General features: G+C 38.0%; 1 protein-coding gene across 5 annotated transcripts in view; it reads left to right on the forward strand.

Moving 5' to 3' along the window:
* PTPN13 (protein tyrosine phosphatase non-receptor type 13) overlaps window positions 1-21,413 on the forward strand; it is a 223,528-nt gene that overhangs the window by 121,506 nt on the left and 80,609 nt on the right. For all 5 annotated transcript variants that reach the window (XM_068975016.1, XM_068975017.1, XM_068975018.1 and 2 more), the window contains 8 exons: window positions 298-391; window positions 7,904-8,123; window positions 12,009-12,083; window positions 12,204-12,378; window positions 13,766-13,919; window positions 14,183-14,321; window positions 15,066-15,218; window positions 18,771-18,953. In XM_068975016.1, the coding sequence (XP_068831117.1) occupies window positions 298-391; window positions 7,904-8,123; window positions 12,009-12,083; window positions 12,204-12,378; window positions 13,766-13,919; window positions 14,183-14,321; window positions 15,066-15,218; window positions 18,771-18,953 (1,193 nt within the window). The remainder of the gene's footprint in view (window positions 1-297; window positions 392-7,903; window positions 8,124-12,008; window positions 12,084-12,203; window positions 12,379-13,765; window positions 13,920-14,182; window positions 14,322-15,065; window positions 15,219-18,770; window positions 18,954-21,413) is intronic.

Here is a 21,413-nt window from a genome sequence, read left to right on the forward strand (position 1 = left end):
GCTATAGTCCATGGGGTCGCAAGAGTCAGACGTGATTTAGTAACTAAAACCACCATAGGAACTTAATAGCAGTTTCATCAAACAGCAGTGTAGTCATTTTCATATGAGAGGACATAATTCATTGTTTTCAAAAATAAAATAACTGACACTAAAGAGTTTAATGATATTATATCATTAATTTGATTATATGAATATGATTTGTGAAAATTACCTTATGTGTCTTCTGAGTGCTTATGTTTTACATAAGATTATTTCATATTTTTATGACTTGTGCTGTTCCTTTTCATTCACAATTAGTGAGAAAAAGTGAAACTTCAAAGAGATTTGAATCCAACAGTGGTCTCCCAGGCGTAGATGAAACCCCAAGTCAAGGCCAGCCACAGAGAGCAAGGTATGCAATATGAAAAAATGGTGATATATTTCCAGTTGCTTGTGGTTTTTTTCTTCATTAGAATCAAGGAGAATTATTTTTAAATTATTCTCTTCCCTTTGTTTTCTCCATTTTCCTTTTCTTCCCTCCTCTTTAAGTTCTTGCAAATTCAATTATGTGAAAGATATTACAGCTGTTTGAGTTATTGGAATCTTTTAAAATTAGAATTGGCCCTGATTATTTTCATTTATGCTTGATTTTTTCTAATTGTCAATATGAATATAAAATAACTAACAGTAATGAAGTTCTAAAGGTATAGCATTAAACATCTATGAGAAGATATAAACTTTGATTTCTAAAAGAATAATGCTTTTTTCAGAAGATTACATGGGCTCAACAAGTAGGCTTTCAGTACTATTTGTTGAATGAATAATTAGTAGATTACTACTAAGTAACCTATTATGTGAAATCTATTATATAAAAAGTTAAGTTTTCACTACTTCACTGGATTAAAAGAAGCTATCTTATACTTAAACTTTTTTTTTAAGCCCAGTTTGGGCTGTTTAGAGTTCATTTTCATACTAAAACACTCAGCATACTTATAAGATGGCAGTTATTCTTGTGCTAGGGTTAAGATGGTGGTATTATAACTATGGGTTGATTTACTTTGTTTGAAGTGAAATGTGTCAACTCAGTACTGAATATATTAATGTGTGTCTTCTTCATGTGTGCACAGATCCCTTACATGAACAGAAGCATATTGTTAAAGTTAAGCATTAATTTGAAATTCATAGTGTAATATTAGAGAATCAGAAGTTGCTTCAGAATTTACTACCAAACTATAGTAATACTTTTAAATTTGATACCTCAGATTTAGGTACCATTAGATACAAAAGGATCATTTGGAAATTAACAAAAACCTGCCCCTTAGCTGATTAATTCTGGCAGGCAAATGTTTCATACCCATAAACTATTAATAGTCCAGGTAACCCTACCCATGTGATTAAAGCAGACAGTTTATCCAGGGTTAACACTCCAAGTAATTACATACATTGCACTAAAATTATTCTGTAATATTCCAGTTTTTATAAAATTTATGTCTTTTTCTCATGTTCCTTTTTAAAATGTCTGTGATACTTTCTATGAGGAAAGTTCTAATCAGTATTCATTTGCCTAAAATGATATAATCTTCACATAATAGCGTTGTGTATTACTATAACTCCATTGTGGGAATAATAATTGCAATGACCCTATTTTGGTAATTTTGACCAAAGAGATTAGAGACAAAGATAGATCTATGCTTGATAGTAGATAGTTTCATTAAAGAAGCAAAACTGTTTGGAGATGACCAGCAATAAGAAGCAAATGTTGAACTGCACTAAGGTCTGTGTTGAATTGAGGAAGTCACTCCTGTCTATATATGTAATTTAGAGAAAGCTTATAGTTAATATGATGCCTTTTTAGCTTAATCAAAAGGAGGAATAGAGAACAATGGAAGAATTGTTGGAATTATATGTTAAAATTGATTGATTTTATAGTCAGTTTGCTAGTTATTTAGAAAACATATTCTTCCAAACAAAGTTAAATCATTTTGTGAGACTTACTTCAGTTTTCTTGATAAGGTAACTCAAAAGCATGGGGATTATAAGAGAATCTTAGTTTTGACTGTTTCCAGTTTTTGGGGGGGAAACAATAACATTAAAGTGTTAGCTCATCAGAAGATAATTTAGTGATAAGCTGCTTTTATTTCACACTTTAAGATGGTAAAAAACACAACTTGATGTTCATAGCATCTGCATTAGATATAGGTGAAACAAAAATATTTCTTTCAAGGAGAAGTTGACTGTTATTGCTGTTTAGTCCCAACTTGTGTCCAACTCTTTGAAACCCCATGGACTTCTGCACACCAGGCTTCCTTGTCCATCACTGTCTCCCAGAGTTCACTCGAACTCGCGTCCATACAGTCGGTGATGCCATCCAGCCATCTCATCCTCAGCTTCCCCCTTCTCCTCCTGCCCTCAGTCTTTCTCAGCATCGGGGTCTTTTCCACTGAGTTGGCTCTTCACATCAGGTGGCCAAAGTATTGGAGCATGCAGCTTCCAGTGAATATTCAGGGTTGATTTCCTTTAGGATTGAATGGTTTGATCTCCTTGAAGTCCAAGGGACTCTCCAGAGTCTCCTCTAGTACCACAGTTCAAAAGCATTAATTTTTTTGGCACTCAGCCTTCATTATGATCCAACTCTCACATGACTACTGGAAAAACCATAGCTTTGACTTTGTTGGCAAAGTGATGTCTCTGCTTTTTAATACGCTGTCTAGGTTTGTCATAGCTTTTCTTCCAAGGAGCAAGTGTCTTTTAATTTCATGGCTAGAGTCACCATCCACAGTGATATTGGAGCCCAAGAAAATAAAATCTGTCACTGTTCCACTTTTCCCCTATCTATTTGCCATGAAGTAATGGGATAGGATGCCATGATCTTAGTTTTTGAATGTTGAATTTTAAGTCAACTTTTTCACTCTCCTCTTTCACCCTCATCAAGAGGCTCTTTAGTTCCTCTTTGCTTTCTGCCATTGGAGTGATATCATCTGCACGTCTGAGGTTGTTGATATTGCTCCCAACCATCTTGATTCCAGATTTGTGTATTTGTTACAGTTAATGTAAGATGCTAAAGTCTACTTCTTTTAGACTACCCCATTTCTTCCTGTCCAAGGAAAAACACGTTAACTGAGGTATTGTCTAAATTCCTTATTCAAGTGCAGAGTTTTCTGTATATGTACAAAGTCTGATAATATCTTTAACATGCCAGTACCCAATCAGGAGGTTCTGTTTGTTCTTTAGGTCACGTATTTGTGAGATCTATAAATAGTTCTGTATTTAGATATGTTGCATGATTCTTTATAAAAATTTCCATTCCTTTATCTAGAATGAAATGGAAAAACAGATCCACACAGTGCTATTGATTTGTATCACAGTGGGTGGGAGGAGATTAACAGGAAGTTATGAGTCAGATCCATCAGACTGAGTAATTTTGGATTTTGAACTATCAAAAGTGTCTTTCAGTGACCAAAAAAAAGACATTCAAAGCTATTTTCCGAAGAGCATCTCTAAATTTTTTTTCTGTGTTAACTTTTGAAGTACGGTTTTACATATTGCCATTCCTACTGCTTCAATGCTTATCTGTTTAATGATGTAACCTTTTTTTTGTCTTGAAAGAACTTGTTTATTCATTCCTAAATCATCTAGGTTTTGTGAGTTTCTTGTTTGTTTGCATGTGTTTTGTCTATATTTTGTTCGTTTTTGTTTTGCTTCTCAAATGTTGCAATCACATATTGTGATGGGACACAAAATGATGATCAGTGACTTTTGTTATCTGTTTGTTGCTCTGGTGGAAAAGAATTTGAACAAGAAGGCTAATATGTTTGATGAAAATCACAGGTGTGGGTTAAAATATATAGATTCAAAGTTTTATCATTTTCCTTGACCCCCCATTAAGTGAGAGCAAGCCATAAAATTATATTCAATCATTGGCTCAATAAGTGATTTTTGAATACCTACCTTGTAGAGGGTACTTCTGTGAACGGGAAATGAGATCATGAGCAAGACCAAAAACTTCCCTCCAGAGATGTTATAGGGCTGAGAGATATCTGGTAAACCGCTAAAAAAAAATAAGTAATGCACCATCAGAATGTGATGGTATTTGGAAGAAAAATAAACCACGCTAAAGAGATAGAGACTGCAGGGATATGATGTCCAAGTTCTAGTTCACTTAGGTAGGCTGGTCAGAGGAGGCATCTCCTAAGGGTTAGGGTTAGGATTAGGATTAACTATTTTGAGTATAATGGGAGTCCATTGGATGGTTGAGACAGAGAGAGCTATGATCATATTCACATTTTAATGAGATTACTCTGATCTATTCTGTGAAAAACAGATTACAGAAGTACAAGACCGGTTTGGAGGCGATTACAGTGCTCCAATTGAGATGCATACAGCACAGACTAGTTTGTTAGTAATAGAGAAGAGTTGGAAATAGATTTCTTCAAGGTTATACCCTTAAGGATTTGCTGCTCATTCAGATGTTGGATTTGTAAGGAATCAAGAATGACTCCAGATTGTGTCCTAAGCAACCAGTGGATGGTTGAGAGAGGGTTGCACATAAGGAACAAGTATCCAGAGTTTGGTTTTAGACATCGTAGGCTAAAGATGCATGTTCACATCCAAGTAGAATGCTCACCTAAGCAGGTGAGTAGAATCAGAATTCAAGGGAGAGCCTGGAGTTATGGAAATATAAGGTAATTGAGGCCATGTGGCTACATGAGATCAGGTAAGTGTGAACTGTATATGCAGACTAGAAAAATCTGGAGGTCTGAGCACTGTTGTAGTCTAACGTTGTTGTTGTTCAGTCACTAAGTTATGTCTAATTCTTTGTAACCCCATGGACTGTAGCACACCAGGCTTCCCTTCTTTACCGTCTCCCAGAGTTTGCTCAAACTCATGTCCATGAGTCAGTGATGCCATCCAACCATCTCATCCTCTGTTGCCCCCTTCTCCTCGTGCCCTCAGTCTTTCCCAGCATCAGGGTCTTTTCCAATGAGTCAGCTGTTCAGATGAGGTGGCCAATGTTTGGAAGCTTCAGCTTCAACACCAGTCCTTCCAATGAATACTCAGGGTTGATTTCCTTTAGGTTTGACTGGTTTGATCTCCTTGCTGTCCAAGGAACTCAGTCTTCAGCAACGCAATTCGAAAGCATCAATTCTTCGGTGCTCAGTTTAACATTAAGAGATTAGAAATGAAGGAAGATCCAGAAAAAAAGAGTAAGGAGGAGCCAGTGAATATTTATTTTTGGCTGTGCTGGGTCTTCATGGCTGTGCACACTTCTCTAGTTGCAGCAGTGGTTGGAGGGGAGGCGGCTACTCTCTAGTTGTGGTACACAGGCTTCTCATTGCAGTGGCTTCTCTTGCACAGCACAGGCTCTTGGGTGCTTGGGTTTCAGTACTTGTGGCTCATGGGCTCAGTAGTTGTGGCTCACGAGATCAGGGGCCCCATAGTATGTGAGATCTTCCTGCGTCAGAAATCGAACCCATGTCTCCTGCATTGCCAGGAGGATACTTAACCACTGAGCCACCAGGGAAGCCCCAGTATTCAGATGTTTAATGACTGAATAACTATGTTATATGGTGCTTGGAGGTCAAGTAAGATGCAAACTAAGAATTACCCTTTGGCTTTGATTACACTGAAGGCAGTCTTTTCTGTGACTGGTTTTGGTGAACTGGTAAGGACTCAAACTATGGGTCTGAGTCCAAGAGAAAGTGGAAGATGAAGTGGAGATAAAATTTACAAGACCCACAGTTTTGAAGAAACTTACTCTAAAAGACAGCAGAAAAATGAAATAGAATCTAAAAGGGGATATGGCACCAAAGAAGAGTGTTTTTGTTCTAAGTAGAAAACAGTACAGCATGTTTGTATAACATGAATGACCTAGTGGACAAGACGGATGACGCATGTGAGAGGGCAACTGCCGGAGCGAAGCCTCTGGGTAGGGAAGAGGGTTGGAACCCCATGCACAATAGGGGTTTGAGGCCTATGTAAGTGTGCAGGAGATCTATCCATTGTAACAGAAAAGATCAGAACATAGATCTGGAAAGTCTGGTGGTAGAAGGATAAGGAAGTTGTTTCTTGTTTGCTTCTTATTTCACCAAAAAAATTGAAGAGAAGTCATCAGTTGAAAGAAAATGAGGGAGGAAGTTTTGAAAGAACTTTGATTAAAAAAAAAGAAAAGGAAAAAAAATGAAATAGTTCTCTAAGAAAATGAATCATCATGAAGCACTGAGAACCTAGTGAGATCAGTCAGCATGGTTCTGCATGTTTCTTGAGAGTTCAGGTCGTATGCCAAGAAATGATTTTCATGATGGGCTGTACAACTCAAGCAATGTGAGGGTTAGAGGGGGTTAATAGAATTACTGTATAACAGGTATAGAAACGGAGAAGGCAGTGGCACCCCACTCCAGTACTCTTGCCTGGAAAATCCAATGGACGGAGGAGCCTGGTGGGCTGCAGTCCATGGGGTCGCTAAGGGTCGGACACGACTGAGCAACTTCACTTTCACTTTTCACATTCATACACTGGAGAAGGAAATGGCAACCCACTCCAGTGTTCTTGCCTGGAGAATCCCAGGGATGGGGTGTCTGGTGGGCTGCCGTCTCTGGGGTCACATAGAGTCGGACACGACTGAAGTGACTTAGCAGTAGCAGCAGGTATAGAAAATTTAACATCTTATGGAAAAACTCAAACTAACTCTTCAGCCTACCCAATACTAACTGATTTTATGACAGAAGTGGAATGACATCTATCAGATGAATTACTGAAGACTGTGTTGTACCCTGAACCATAATACTTGTAATACCAATACATGATAAAGCAGTGTGGTCTAGAAGATAAACATTTCTAATTTCAGATCATAAACTAATCCATTAGTTAACATGACATTAAAAGTGTTTACTCTAATTCAAGATTTCTAAAGCATTAATATATCACATTTATGGGAAGTAAAAAATGTTTTAAAGTGAAAGTTTTAACATAGAGGAAGTGGTCGAGTCGGTGAACTAAAATTCCTGATAGAGTCAATGAATGGTTTGATGGAGAGTGTTAGAAGAAGTGAGCTAGAAGAAAACAAGGAGATTAGATGGAGAGGGTTTTGGAAGGTAGAGATAGGACATTCTAGGAGCTGCACAGTTATTGTTATAGCCAACATGACTTGTCATGGGAGCAGAATTCTGGCTGAGATGGAGGAAGCCAGGGTGTTGGAAGACTCCCCAGTCTCTGTAACACCACCATGAGTGAAGACAGCAGTGGTGTTAGGGAAGACCACTGCATCAGGCACTTAAATCTATAATGCGTAAGGAAGAGTTGGCCAACAGAACCAAGTCTAGAGCAAAGCAGATCAGTGAATGGTTTGATTTCATAGCTCATATTTCAAGGAAAGGGAAGAGACCCGGGTTTGATGCCTGGGTTGGGAAGATCCACTGGAGAAGGAAATGGCAGCCCACTCCAGTTATTCTTGCCTGGGAAATCCCATGGACAGAAGAGCCTGGCAGGCTACAGTCAGAGTCGGACGTGAGTGAGCAACTAACACTTCCAGTTCAAGGAAGCTGGAGGCTCTTGGAGGAGGAGTCAGTAATGATCTGGAAGCTGAAATAAAAATCCAAGGAAATCTCTGTCTCATGTCCAGGCCCACTGGTGCAGGATTATGAGGATAAAACAGCCCCAATCTGAGAGAACTATAGTGGGAACAGTTTCAGATGTTGAGCTGTTCAGAGAAGAGGTAGAGGATATAGATCTGCCCACTGAAAATGGGACACCGCAGTATATTAATACATTAAAAATAGGACTGAGGAGTTACTTCAAAGGTTCTTTTGAAATGAAAAAGTAAAATTTGTCTAAGTTCTTGATACCTTGCTACGTGATATTTTTTCTTGATTAGACTTAATATGTTTTTTTTTCCCCTCAATCCACTTTTCTCTTTTCTATATGGCAGACAATATGAAACACCCCTTGAAGGCAACTTAATTAATCAAGAGATCATGCTAAAACGGCAAGAAGAAGAAATGATGCAGCTGCAAGCCAGGATGGCCCTTAGACAGTCTCGGTTGAGCCTGTATCCAGGGGACACCATCAAAGCTTCCATGCTTGACATCACCAGGGATCCCTTAAGAGAAATAGCTCTAGAAACAGCCATGACCCAAAGAAAACTGAGGGTAAGTTGATTCTCAGGTTACTGCATCTAAACTTGGTCTCAGAGGGAAATGTTATGCAAAGTACTTTAAAAAATTGTATAATTCTGAAATCTCATATTTAAGTTTCCATTGATGTTAAATATCTTGTTTGTTGACATTAAAATATTTAGCTCTTTTCATGGTTTCATTTTTACAGTAGCATGAGATGGATTTATAATATCTTAACTGTATATTTTTAAAAGTATATTTGTGATCCTTAAGTCAACTGGCCTTATTCAGTATTGTGGTGGATTACTTTTTAATATTTATTATGCCACAAACTAAGAAGATCAGAGCTAGAGAGGTCAAGATTGGTTCAGAAGCTCAAGAATTCTATCAAGTACATTCCATCTTTCTGCTCTGCCATTCTCAGAATTTTGGCAGTGATTCTCTTTATAGTAAAAGATGGCTACATTAGCTCCAAGTATCATATCCTTGTATTACAGTATTCAAAGGTAAGAATGAACAAATCTTGTTATCTGTGGGGGAGTTTTCTTCTATGTGTTTAGTTGCTTTATTTTTCTTTCATCATATATCCTCTGTATTTTTAAAAACATAAGCTCAAAATGAACGTAGTCTTTTCTCATGTAAAATATCATGAACATTTTACAACTTTTATAGTATTATTGCTAAAGGCTGTGAGGTACTCTATTATGTGAACTTACCATGTACCATAATTTATTTAATCATTTTCCAGATATTGGACATTTAAAATCCTTCTAATTTGTAGTTACTATGAACATCCTGATAGCTAAATCTTTGCAGATAGCTTCCTCCAAGTAGAATAGCCAAGTCAAAGGCAAATACCTTTTTAGACATTTTTATACCTTGTCAAATTGCCCTTTAAAAATTTCTTCCAATTTATGTTTCCTCTGATCATTCCTGTTTCACCATTTTCTTACTGACTCTCAGTGTCATCCTTTTTTTTATCATCACCAATTTGATAAATGAGGCAATATCTCATTGTACTGTTGCTTTACAAATAATTCTTCAAAAGCAAAGTAAATAATAGTAAAAGTGATAAAATCTAAAGTGATTTATTTTTGTTTCTGGTCCTATGCTAAGAAAGTATATTATCCTATTCCATTTTGGGGTTTGTTGCTTATTTTAAACAATCTTCTAAAAAGCAAATTTGTATACCCTGAAATTGACAGACTTCAAATTTTTCCTCCTAATTTTCTAAGAAGAAAAGTGTTGCATGGTGAAAATTACACTGAACTATAAATTAAGAGACTTGGATTCAATTTCTAATAATTTCATTTCTAATATGATGTCTTTATGCATATTTTTAAACCATTTTGTGTCTCACTGTGCCAATTTTTAAAATGTGGAATTAAGTTGTAATGTATAAGACAGATTCCAGTTTTAAAGTTGTTAGAGTTCAATAAAATATAACTCAATTTATTTTAAGCCAAAAGGAAGAAATTCCATAAGACTTCATCAATTTATCATTATAAATAATACATTTGTCAAAATTAAGCAGTAGTCAGGATAGCATGGGTTTCCAATAATTAAAGGCACACATAAAGCAAAAGAGGCACACATATATCCACATCTTTTCCTAAATCATAGTTTCAGAGAACTAATACAGAATTTTGCTACATTAAAGAGTCATAAATGATACTCTGTACCTTTATAGTATACCACTGTTAAGTGTCATCTCACTAAAAACTTGTGTTTCCTTTTAGGCTATTTAAAAAAAAAATACTTTTTTCAACAGGCTACATCAGTGACTAGAGAATTTGAACTGCTGATCTTTGAAGAACCACAAAGTATTTTTTCTTTAAAAAAAAAAAATGAACAGGAAGGGAAAATTCCCCAGCGGTCCAGTGATTGGGATTCCACACTTCAACTGCAGGGTGTGGCCAAATACATAACGGAGGAAGGATACATTTTTGAGGCTGAATAAAGAGTTTTAGTGTTCAGAGGACTGATTTCACAGTTGAATTAATATTCTTTTCTAAAACATAACTTTTTATTTTTTCTAGATTATTTTTGGTGTAGGCACATTTTAGTGTTTATACTCAGCTGCTTTAATTGATTTGTATCAGATTCTGTCTTTAGCATGGCAAACCATTGTCATTTCTTCTACTCTGTTTCTGTTCCCATTTAAAATGTATCCTGCTGGTTCACTGAAAATTAACAAATGCTTAATGTTAAACTTTTACCTAAGTGGTATGGGTCACATGTTCGACACTCCATTGATTGGATAGAATTCCCACGTCAAGTAACCAAATGAACTGTACAGAGAAGATGCAAAGAAGAAACCAACAAAAATAAATCTCCATGTATTTATGGAGTGCACAAGAGTGTGCACACACACAAACACACAGAGCACCTGCCTTTGGCCTCAAGATTAGCCCTGTGCTCATTCTGCTCTTTTTCCCCTTTGGATGTCATGTTTCAGTCTATTCTGAATCCTACTCCCCTGCTGAAGTCTAACTTGTTTTAAGTTATCTTTTCAACCAGTTCTTCCTCTAGGCAGAAACCCCTGGATGTACAAGACATAAAGGGAAAGAGTAGATTGAAGAGCAGTAAATTCAGAGTGTGGACTCTGCTTCTAGCTCCAAGATGTTATTTTCGTAGTAGAGGCAGAAGTGCGGAGCAGAGACCGTGACACCTATAGTAACCCTGCATGCATGTGAAGTCACTCAGTCATGTCTGACTCTTTTGCAACCCATGGACTGTAGCCCACCCGTATCCTCTGCCCGTGGGGTTTCCCAGGCAAGAATACTGGAGTGGGTTGCCGTTTCCTTCTCCAGGGATAATATCCCTGCTGCTGCTGCTAAGTCACCTCAGTCATGTGCGACTCTGCATGACCCCATAGACGGCAGCCCACCAGGCTCCCCCGTCTCTGGGATTCTCCAGGCAAGAACACTGGAGTGGGTTGCCATTTCTGTCTCCAATGCATGAAAGTGAAAAGTGAAAGTGAAGTCGCTCAGTCATGTCTGACTCTTTGCGATCCCACAGACTGCAGCCTACCAGGCTCCTCCATCCATGGGATTTTCCAGGCAAGAGTGCTGGAGTGGGGTGCCACTGCCTTCTCCAGATAATATCCCTAATTGCCACTAATCAGAACAAAAGAGTACAGGGTTGTGAGAACTTGGTTACAGGTGAATGTGTCTTTTGTAGTCACAAAGCAGATCTGGTCCACTAGAAGACTTGTTTTAGGACAAATTGAGTATCACTCTCTGAAATAATAAGATTCTATTCAATTACTTTTCACATTAGCAATAGAAAACCAAATCCTTATATGAACTTGAGAGCCCTATATTCAATAAATGAGACTGGTTTTTTTGTTGTTTTTTTGTTTGTTTGTTTTTTGAGAGAGTTTGGGTCTACCTGGAGTCCAAAACATGAAAACCTTTATTTATGAAAAACGGTGTAAAGCCGGGCTTTATATTTTAATCGCTGGTAGGATTCGAAGCTGATAAAACTAATATTTACAGTGTAAGGCACATTTCAGCCTTATTCTTTTTTTTTTTTTAAACTGAGATATTTTTACCTTATAAACATGGCAGAGTATTCAAAATTGAAACAGAACAACAATGAAACTGGTTTTTAATTGCACTTCCAGTTTATACATTAAGTATTGTATCTTTGAGCCTAACAAATTTCTGATTGTCTATTTCTGAAAAATGATTAGAATTCTGCTGTACTTCTTTATCAAAAGTTATACATTTGTTTCAGATCTCTAGTTCTAATATGATGACCTTACATGTAGTTTGCTACTATTATTATTATTTATTATATTTTATTTTATTTATATTTTAATTTATTATATTATTATTATTATATTATTTTCCTTTCAAGGAAAGAGCTAGAATAAGTGATAATAACTATTGATTCCTCTTCTATGATTCACAGAATTTCTTTGGTCCTGAGTTTGTGAAAATGACAATTGAACCATTTGTATCTTTGGATTTGCCACGGTCTATCCTTGTAAGTAATAAAACCACTTTGTCACTCTCAGAAAATAATTTTGGTAATGATTTTTTTAAGCAGTTACAATTCTTATCATGGTTACATTGGTAACTGCCATTCATTTTTTTCCAATTGTAGACCAAGAAAGGGAAGAATGAAGATAACCGGAGAAAAGTAAACGTAATGCTCCTAAGTGGACAGAGACTGGAGCTGACCTGTGACACCAAAACAATATGCAAAGATGTGCTCGATATGGTCGTGGCCCATATTGGCTTAGTGGAACATCATTTGTTTGCCTTAGCTACTCTCAAAGGTACCAAGACATTTTAAATGCAGGGTAGAGTGTGGAACGGAGAAGGCAGTGGCACCCCACTCCAGTACTCTTGCCTGGAAAATCCCATGGACGGGGGAGCCTGGTGTGCTGCAGTCCATAGGGTCGCAAACAGCTGGACGTGACTGAGCGACTTCACTTTCACTTTTCACTTTCATGCACTGGAGAAGGAAATGGCAACCCACTCCAGTACTCTTGCCTGGAGAATCCCAGGGACGAGGGCGCCTGGTGGGCTGCCGTCTATGGGGTTGCACAGAGTCGGACACAACTGAAGTGACTTAGCAGCAGCAGCAGCAGAGTGTGGAAACCTGGCATCAGTGACCTCCTATACCTGTTCTACCTAACCTTCTTCTGGGAAATACTGGTGGTGGTTTAGTCACTAAGTCATGTCCAGCTGTTTATGATCCCATGGGCCAGTAGCTCGCCAGACTCCTCTGTCCATCGGATTTCCTAGACAGGAATACAGAAGTGAGTTGCCATTTCCTTCTCCAGAGGATCTTCCTAACCCAGGGATTGAACGCAGGTCTCCTGCATTGCACAAAGATTCTTTACCAACTGAGCCACCAGGGAAGCCCTTGGGAAATATTAACTACATGGATATGTCAGCATTGACAAGTAGGAGTTAAGAGCTGTCTTTCTTTTCCTAACTAGGTGCATTGTCTTAATAGCTGTGTCTTTTTAGCATCTTCTGTACCCAGCCATGAAGATTTGTCTCTGGCATTGGCTATGTAATAGATTTTAATTGTTATATTTTGGGGATCATTATTTTACCCATATATGTACTTTAGAAATCAGTATCCTGCTAATATGAGTTTGAATATATAGCAAGACCCTATTTCCAAATCTCCATGTCAACTCCTTCAGCTTCAGTTCAGTTCAGTCACTCAGTCGTGTCCAACTCTTTGCAACCCCATGAACCACAGCACATCAGGCCTCCCTGTCCATCACCAACTCCTGGAGTCCACCCAAACTCATGTCCATCGAGTCGGCGATACCATCCAACCATCTCATCCTCTGTCGTCCCCTTCTCCTCCTGCCCTCAATCTTTCCCAGCATCAGGGTCCTTTCAAATGAGTCAGCTCTTCACACCAGGTGGCCAAAGCATTGGAGTTTCAGCTTTAGCATCAGTCCTTCAAAGGAACACCCAGGACTGATTTCCTATAGGATGGACTGGTTGGATCTCCTTGCAGTCCAAGGGACTCTCAAGAGTCTTCTGATATGAAATGTATCAGAATTCCCTGCCACACTTCTTAACAATCTTGTTAATAGTGTGAAACTGTTTTGTGCAAGTCTGACCACAAAATGAAGAAATTAAAAGACAACATGAAAGTATTTTTATTCTATCGGAGTATTTCTCATTCTGTTCTAGATAATGAGTATTTCTTTGTTGATTCTGATCTAAAATTAACCAAAGTGGCCCCAGAGGGATGGAAAGAAGAACCAAAGAAAAAGAGCAAAGCCTCCGTTAACTTTACTTTGTTTTTCCGAATTAAATTTTTCATGGATGATGTTAGTCTGATACAGTGAGTACACAAGAGTTTTCTCTGTTTCTCTTTTGGCCCCTGGTCTTTTGACCCTTGAGTTTACTGATACTGAATTATTTTCTTCTGACCAATGATGAAGTCTTCTTTATCATAAAAGAAATATTTCTTTCTGCATTGTTTATTCATTTCTCATGCTTAATCATAAGCCGTCTTGGCAACTAAACTTATATGCCAATTAAAAAAGTCACCCAGGCTTCAAGATCAATAGCCTGGATGTTTTGTGTGTGTATTTATTTTCCCAGACACACTCTGACCTGTCATCAGTATTATCTTCAGCTGCGAAAAGACATCTTGGAGGAGAGGATACACTGTGATGATGAGACTTCTTTATTGCTAGCATCCTTGGCTCTCCAAGCTGAGTATGGGGATTATCAACCAGAGGTATGATTTGTTTTTTTCTGCGGGACAAGTATTTTGCATTGGTGTTCTTATCCTCAGTATGGTTAAAGACTGAACCTGGTTGAGTGTTTACTGTTTAGATCCGGAGATTTTTGAGGCTAGTTCAGTGCCTCAGAATGACAAAGTTCCCCATGTATATTGGTTATTTAAAATCACATAGTGTGGGATTTCTTTCCTTCTTTCCTTCTTTCTTTTTAAAATTATCCCATTTCAAAGTTTTGGGACATCTAGCACTTACCTTCCTAGCTCCCTATTTCTAACTCACAGATACTAGACATAAGGGTTTCCAGCCAAATCTGAATCAAAGGGGTCTTCTGCCTCACCCATGGATGGATCCTTGTGGCCAAGAACCTAGCAGAGCTCTCTCTATGGGAATACATGTTCAAGGTCAAGTGCACCTGAATATACATAGACCTGAGAGGAAGCAGGAAATTGGAAGAGACTATGCCACTCAAGTAGCACCCCTCACAACAGTAGCCCTTAACTTTAGTGACATTTGGTGTACATTTGGTCTGAGATTGTAGTCTTTCCTCAAGCTTACCAATCAGTTCAGTCTTTCTATTCTGCCTCACTGAATAAAAGAGAAAGAGTACTGTACTTTTTCTAAAACTCACTCTTCAGAGAGAAGAGTGAATAGGAGTACCTGATCTCTTGGTTGAGGCAAGAACTTTAAGACTGGAGGAAGAGAGCAAACAGACTTCCTTACCAAACCACTCTCCTTTCTAGGTTCATGGTGTGTCGTATTTTAGACTGGAACATTACTTGCCTCCAAGAGTGATGGAGAAACTTGATCTGTCCTATATTAAAGAAGAACTACCCAAATTGCACAATACCTACATGGGAGCTTCTGAAAAAGAGACAGAGATAGAATTTTTAAAGGTAAGCCTGCCAGATTACAAACGGTAAACTGTATTTTTTCAAAGTAAACAAGAAATGTTGGAGGCCATATATCTAAAAATCCAGGTGCCAATAACTGAGGCTGTGTGCTTCATCTCCTCTTATTTATTCCTGGCTAACACCATAGTATTTTAATTCTCATTTTGTAAAAGAGGGAACTGGGGGTCAGAGAAGAGACATAGTGTTCCCAAAGTCAGTGGCTGGAATATGGATCACAACTGTGATTTGAACCCATGTCTATCTGAGTAGGGATTATATTCTTTTATCCTTTTTTATACTCTCAAAATCAAGGTATATATTTTAATATATAGTGAAACTATGTGTAACTTTGTTAGGTATTTTCCAAGTCTCCTGTAAATGTGTTATTATACTTTCATAATTAAAAAAAAAATCAAGATATGTTGTAAAGAATAAACAATTTTGTGACTGTCTGAATAAGAGGGGCAAGTTCAAACTAATTCTAGAGTTGTTTTACTTTTTTGAAAAAAAAAAAAAAGCTTAAGATTCAGTTAAATCTTCTAAAAAATAGTCTTTCCATTAATGCCAACTAATTCATGCAGGGGACTGGGGGTTAGAAAAAGTGCTTTGTATCTCTAATTCTGCCACCAGCTACCTGTAAGACTTCAGATGCATGTGTGTGTGTGTTTGCTCAGTCGCTTCAGTTGTGTCCAATTCTTTGCAACCCTATGGACTATAGCCTGCCAAGTTTCTCTGTCCTTGGGATTCTCCAGGCAAGAAGACTGGAGTGGGCTGCCAAGCCCTCCTCCAAGGGATCTTCCTGACCCAGGGATGGAACCATCTCCTGCACTGCAGGTAGATTCTTTTACCGCTGAGCCATGGGGGGAATCAGATGTATAATAGTGCATTTATGATTAGAAAAGATAGTGCTTCCATTATGAATAACAAATACATGATAACATTCTATTGAGAAGAGAAACTTCAGAACATTCTTGTCTTACTGCTCCCCAGGATGTAACAGTATTCCTTAACCTTGCTGCTCTGTAATAAGGGAGCCAGGTTTCCCAGCCCTACAAATACCTGTGAAAGGGTTTCATTCACAGACTCACACCACATTTAATCTAGGATTCATGGTTTGCTTTATTTAAGGTGAATCTACTTTTAAAGACGTTACCTTCTGTGCTTGTTTTTTTCCCTCAGTTATTACATTTTTTACACTTGCAGGAAATAAATATCAAGTTATATTTTTGTCAACAAAGGTAGAAGACGTTAGCACACTGGAATGATTTTGCATGGGGATTTTCAGACAGTCTTTCATTTGAATTCTTGTTTCAGCCAGCTGGGTAAATGTGGACAATGTATTTAAAATCTCTCTGAGTTTCCGTTGTCCCTCTCTAAGTATTGTGCTCAGTGCATAGTAGGTTGCCCTTCTCCTTCTAATAATGTGTCCTCTTCCTTCTTTTCTCTTTAGCTTGAGCATGCTTCTTCTAACATAAGAATTTTTTAAATCTCATTAATATACCGTTCTAAGGTTACCCTTCTGTTACATATCATATTGCCTTTGAAAAATTTTTCCTTTTCTAAATCTGCTTTCTTGAGGTATAATTTACATATAATAAAACTGACCACTTTTGAATGTTTGATTCAGTGAGTTTTCAAGATACATGTACAATTGGGCATTTCCTGGCTGAGCGGTAAAGAACCCACCTGCCAGTGCAGGAAACACAGGTTCAGTCCCTGGGTCGGGAAGGTCCCCTGGAGAAGGAAATGGCAACCCGCTCCAGTATTCTTGCCTGGAGAAGCCCATGGACAGAGGAGCCTGGCGGGCTACAGCCCATGAGGTTGCAGAAGAGTTGGACGTGACTTAGCGACTAAACAGCAACAACATACCGTTGAGCAACCACTCCACAGTCGTGATAAAGAGCATGGGTTAGCAAACTGTGGCCTGCCTATTTTGTAAGTAAAGCTTTATTGGAACTTGGCCAAACTTAATTTGTTTCCATATGATCTGTATCTGCTCTCACACTGCAACAGCAGTTAAGGATCTACAGCAAGTATCATATGACCCACAAAGCCTAAAATATCTGGCCCGTTAAATAAGTCTGCCAGCCCCAAACATAAGACATTTCCAACACCAGCATGTACCTTCATGTTGCTTTCTGGTCAGTCCCTTCCCCCACTCCTAAACTCTGGCAACTACTGATTTGTGTTCTATCACTATCATTTATTCTTTTCTAGGATTTCATTGAAAAAATCATATATCACCTAGTCTTCTGTGTGCCTCTTTTTACTTATAATAATGCTTTTGAGATTCATCTGTGGTGTGGTGTGTACGGCGCTCAGTCACTTGGTCGTGTCTGTCTCTTTTGTGACCCCATGGACTGTAGCCCGCCAGGCTCCTCTGTCCATGGGATTCTCCAGACAAGAATACTGGAGTGGACTGCCTTGCCCTCCTCCAGGGGTTCTTCCTGACCCAGAGATCAAACCCAGGTCTCCTGCGTCTCCTGCACTGGCAGAGGGATTCTTTACCACTCGCGCCACCCCCCGTGATGTGTCTAGTAGTTTGCTTATTGGTGCCTGAGCAGTTTTCTGTTGTACAGAGAAGCAGCAATTTTTGTTTACCATTTCTTTAGTTAATGGATATGAAGCTGGTGTCAATACCCATAGACTGATTTTTGCATGAACATATGGTTTTGTGTTTTTTTTTTCTCTTGAATGAATACTTAACATTAGCTTTGCTGGGATCTATGGTAAGTATGTGTGTAACTTCTACAAAATTAACAAATTGTTCTCAAGTGATTGTACAGTTTTGCACTACTGCCAGTAACATGAAATTTCCAGTTCCTCTGTACCCTGAATAGCACTTGGTATGTTCAGTTTTTTTTTTTCTTTTTAGCTATTAAAGTAGGTAAGTAGAGGTATATGACTGTGGTTTTAATTTGTGTTTCCCTAATTACTGTTATTTTCAGCATCGTTTTATGTATTTATTTGTTGTTCGTATATATTCTTTGTTGAAGTGTCTAATAAAATCTGTTGCCCATTTTTTATCTGAATATATGTTTTTTGTTGAGAAGGGCATGTTCTTTGCATGTTGTACATGCAGTTCCTTTATCAGATGTATATTCTACATAAATATATTCCTGGTCTGTGACTTACCTTTGTTTTCTTTTCAGTGACCTTTGAAAAGCAAAAGCTTCTAATGTTAATGAAGTTTCAGTTTACCAATTTTTTCTTCTATGGTTCCTACTTTTTATGCCCCATCTAAAAAATCTTTGTCTAATTCACAGCCATGAAGATTTTCTAAATTTTATGGTTTTTAGCTATAAATTATAATTATAAATTATAACTAAAATATAAATTTTATCATATATTTAAGTCTCATCCTTTTGGGGGTAATTTTTGTATATTGTTAAAGTAAGGGTCAAGATTCATTTTTTCAGCATGTGAATTTCCAATTCCAGCAACATTTGTTTAGGAGACCATCCTTTCCATATTAAACAACACTAATATAACTACTGATTCTTTCCGTCACCTTTTGCCAGGGTGCACTGCTATGTTATGCTATTGTTCCAACAGGTCTGCCAAAGACTGACAGAATACGGAGTTCATTTTCACCGGGTGCACCCTGAGAAAAAGTCACAAACAGGAATACTGCTTGGAGTCTGTTCTAAAGGGGTCCTCGTGTTTGAAGTTCACAATGGAGTTCGCACACTGGTCCTTCGCTTTCCGTGGCGGGAAACCAAGAAGATTTCTTTTTCTGTATGTCCATTTTAACCTCTTTTGATTCTATGTTTAAATAGGTGTTGCTGATTTCCAATGTAACATATTAATTGACTTTCCTTAAATGAACTTTAGACCCTAGCATTCAGTAGGGCTTATCTTTATGTCTTAATACTATTTAACTCTTCTTTCTTGGTTGTAGAAAGTATTATTGAGGTTTTGTTTTTGGTTTCCTCAGGAGGTGATTTTTAAAAGAATTTTTAGCTGGTTATATGCTCAGTTAACTTTAGTTAAATTACAACCAAGTTGACTTCTCTGTTAATTCAGAACTTCTCACGTGGAGAAAACCCACTAATGTATTTAAGATTGATGATTACCTCAACCACAGTGAACTTGGTCTAGCTCAGTAATAGGCCCCTCACAACAACTGTATTTGAGTCTCAGTGGTCCAGAGGTTTACTGGCTTTTAAAATTAGCCTCATATTTTCTACAGTTCTCGGTTTTAGGGTATAGTCTCTGGAGATAAAGTTAGGAAAGTGGTTTTTAGAAAATCATGTTTATGAAAGATAGTGAGGCATATTTGATTTTGGGTGTAGACGGAAAATCTGAACATTGATGTGCCATTAGTAAACCCCAGAGGCAAACCAAAAATCTGTTCAGGTATCTGTTTCCCTAAGAGTGTTCAGGGACTACTGACATCTTTAGTATATATTTTGGATGAAATATGGTCTCAGGCTCAGAGGAGTCTGGTGTGCTGCAGTCCGTGGGGTCACAAAGAGTCAGACGCAACTTAGTGACAACAACAATGGTCTCAGCAGAACAGCGTCTATGAGGATGCAATATGAAGGTCCCAGCTGACTGTGGATAATCTTCAAACCAGAGAACTTTGAAATCAGTTCTAGATTTCAGTCTGGTTGGTTGGTTGGTTTCCTGTGAAACACAGAGTTACCACTAAGATAACCAGATAATAAGGTACTCTCTCAGGAAAGCCCAGACCGTCCTTATCTTCCCAAGACTGTCAAGACCAGGAAATCACCTCGGTTTAAGTTACCTTCCTCAATGGAAACGCTGGCAGAGCAAGTGCCTAGAAGAAACCGTAGATTAATTAAAAATAAACCTAATTTGGACCAGTTTTGAAAAGGCAACAAATCAAATAATCGTCCAGCGTTCAGCACTCTGCCATTTGCCAGCTGTCACATCAGCCCTGCAATAAAAATAGAACAAGCTCTGATGAGCTCATTTTTAAAGATCTCTAGTAATAAAGAATAAACCGTATTTCCCCACAAACTATTCCCATCTTCAACAGCACTTGTTTATCATGAAGTTCTTGCTAGCACAGAGCTCTCTTTTTAAACTCTCCTTTTTTTCTTCCACTGGCCTCTGGAGAGATGGAAAAGTCACCCTTTTCCCTTCTCATCTCTTACCACTGAATTCCCCTAGGTACATTTCTTGTCCATCCATCAGTTAACATTTAGAACCAATATTCTTGTGATTTGTTTCAAACCCGTACAACAGTGGAGTTCAACATCCTTGGGAATTACTTGGTAGTGGTAAAGGGCAATGTTGGATAGGAAGAAAATTCCCCAACTATTTGAAGAGTTATTACATAGACTCCTGGTAGTCAGGATGCTAGTTTGGTGCTAATGTGTCTTGAACTCCTCTCTAAGACTTGCTGACCTCCTTTTTTCTCTTTTTCACAGAGTGAATAGGGTCCCCCAGATCTCATTGGTAACAAGATCTAGCAAGAATTTAACAGTCTTATTTTGTTTTTAAGACTAGGAATCACGGAGATGGCACTTGCCATCTCTTCATAACAGAGTTTGAGTAATATTCTGTTACATCTTTTGTGAGCCTGTGAAATTTGACTTGTCTGAGCATATTTCTGCATTTGACATAAAGACAAAGGACATGAAATAGAGGGAATAATTATAGAGTAGAAGAAGCCGGGAGCTACAGCAGATCTAACTGGGCTTGAGCCATTCTCCAGAGACATTAGTCTTAGATCCCTGATGTGATGAATGCTCATCTTTACGGCATCTTTTAAGGCATATGGATCGCTGCAAGCTAGCAGACAGGTCACAGTTTTAAGATGTTCTCTTACATGAGAGAAATTCATTTTTTTAAGAAACAGGGAGGTACAAGTGATTTGTGGTTCTCTTCCCTTCCCTGAATTTAGCAAGAATCACTGTCTGTAAATATTCATGTGTTTCATCTCTGAGCCCAGCAGTTACATGATCCGATGCTTTTATATTCCAACGTTTTCCATAATTTGCCACATCTTCCAGCCTTTATGCCACCAAGATTTTTCTTGACTAAATCACAGTTCTTATTGTTGGATATTATACCAGTTTTTGATGAACTTTGTTTTCTTTGTCCAAAGGATTAGAACATATATTTCTTGTCATTTCTTTTTCAAGCAGTTCTGGTATTTGTAAACATTGTGGTAAACTCAAAATATCAATAATCTTTAAAGGAAACTGTTTCCCTTGCTCATGGCTC

The sequence above is a fragment of the Capricornis sumatraensis genome, chromosome 7, assembly GCF_032405125.1.
Source record: "Capricornis sumatraensis isolate serow.1 chromosome 7, serow.2, whole genome shotgun sequence".
Lineage (NCBI taxonomy): Eukaryota > Metazoa > Chordata > Mammalia > Artiodactyla > Bovidae > Capricornis > Capricornis sumatraensis.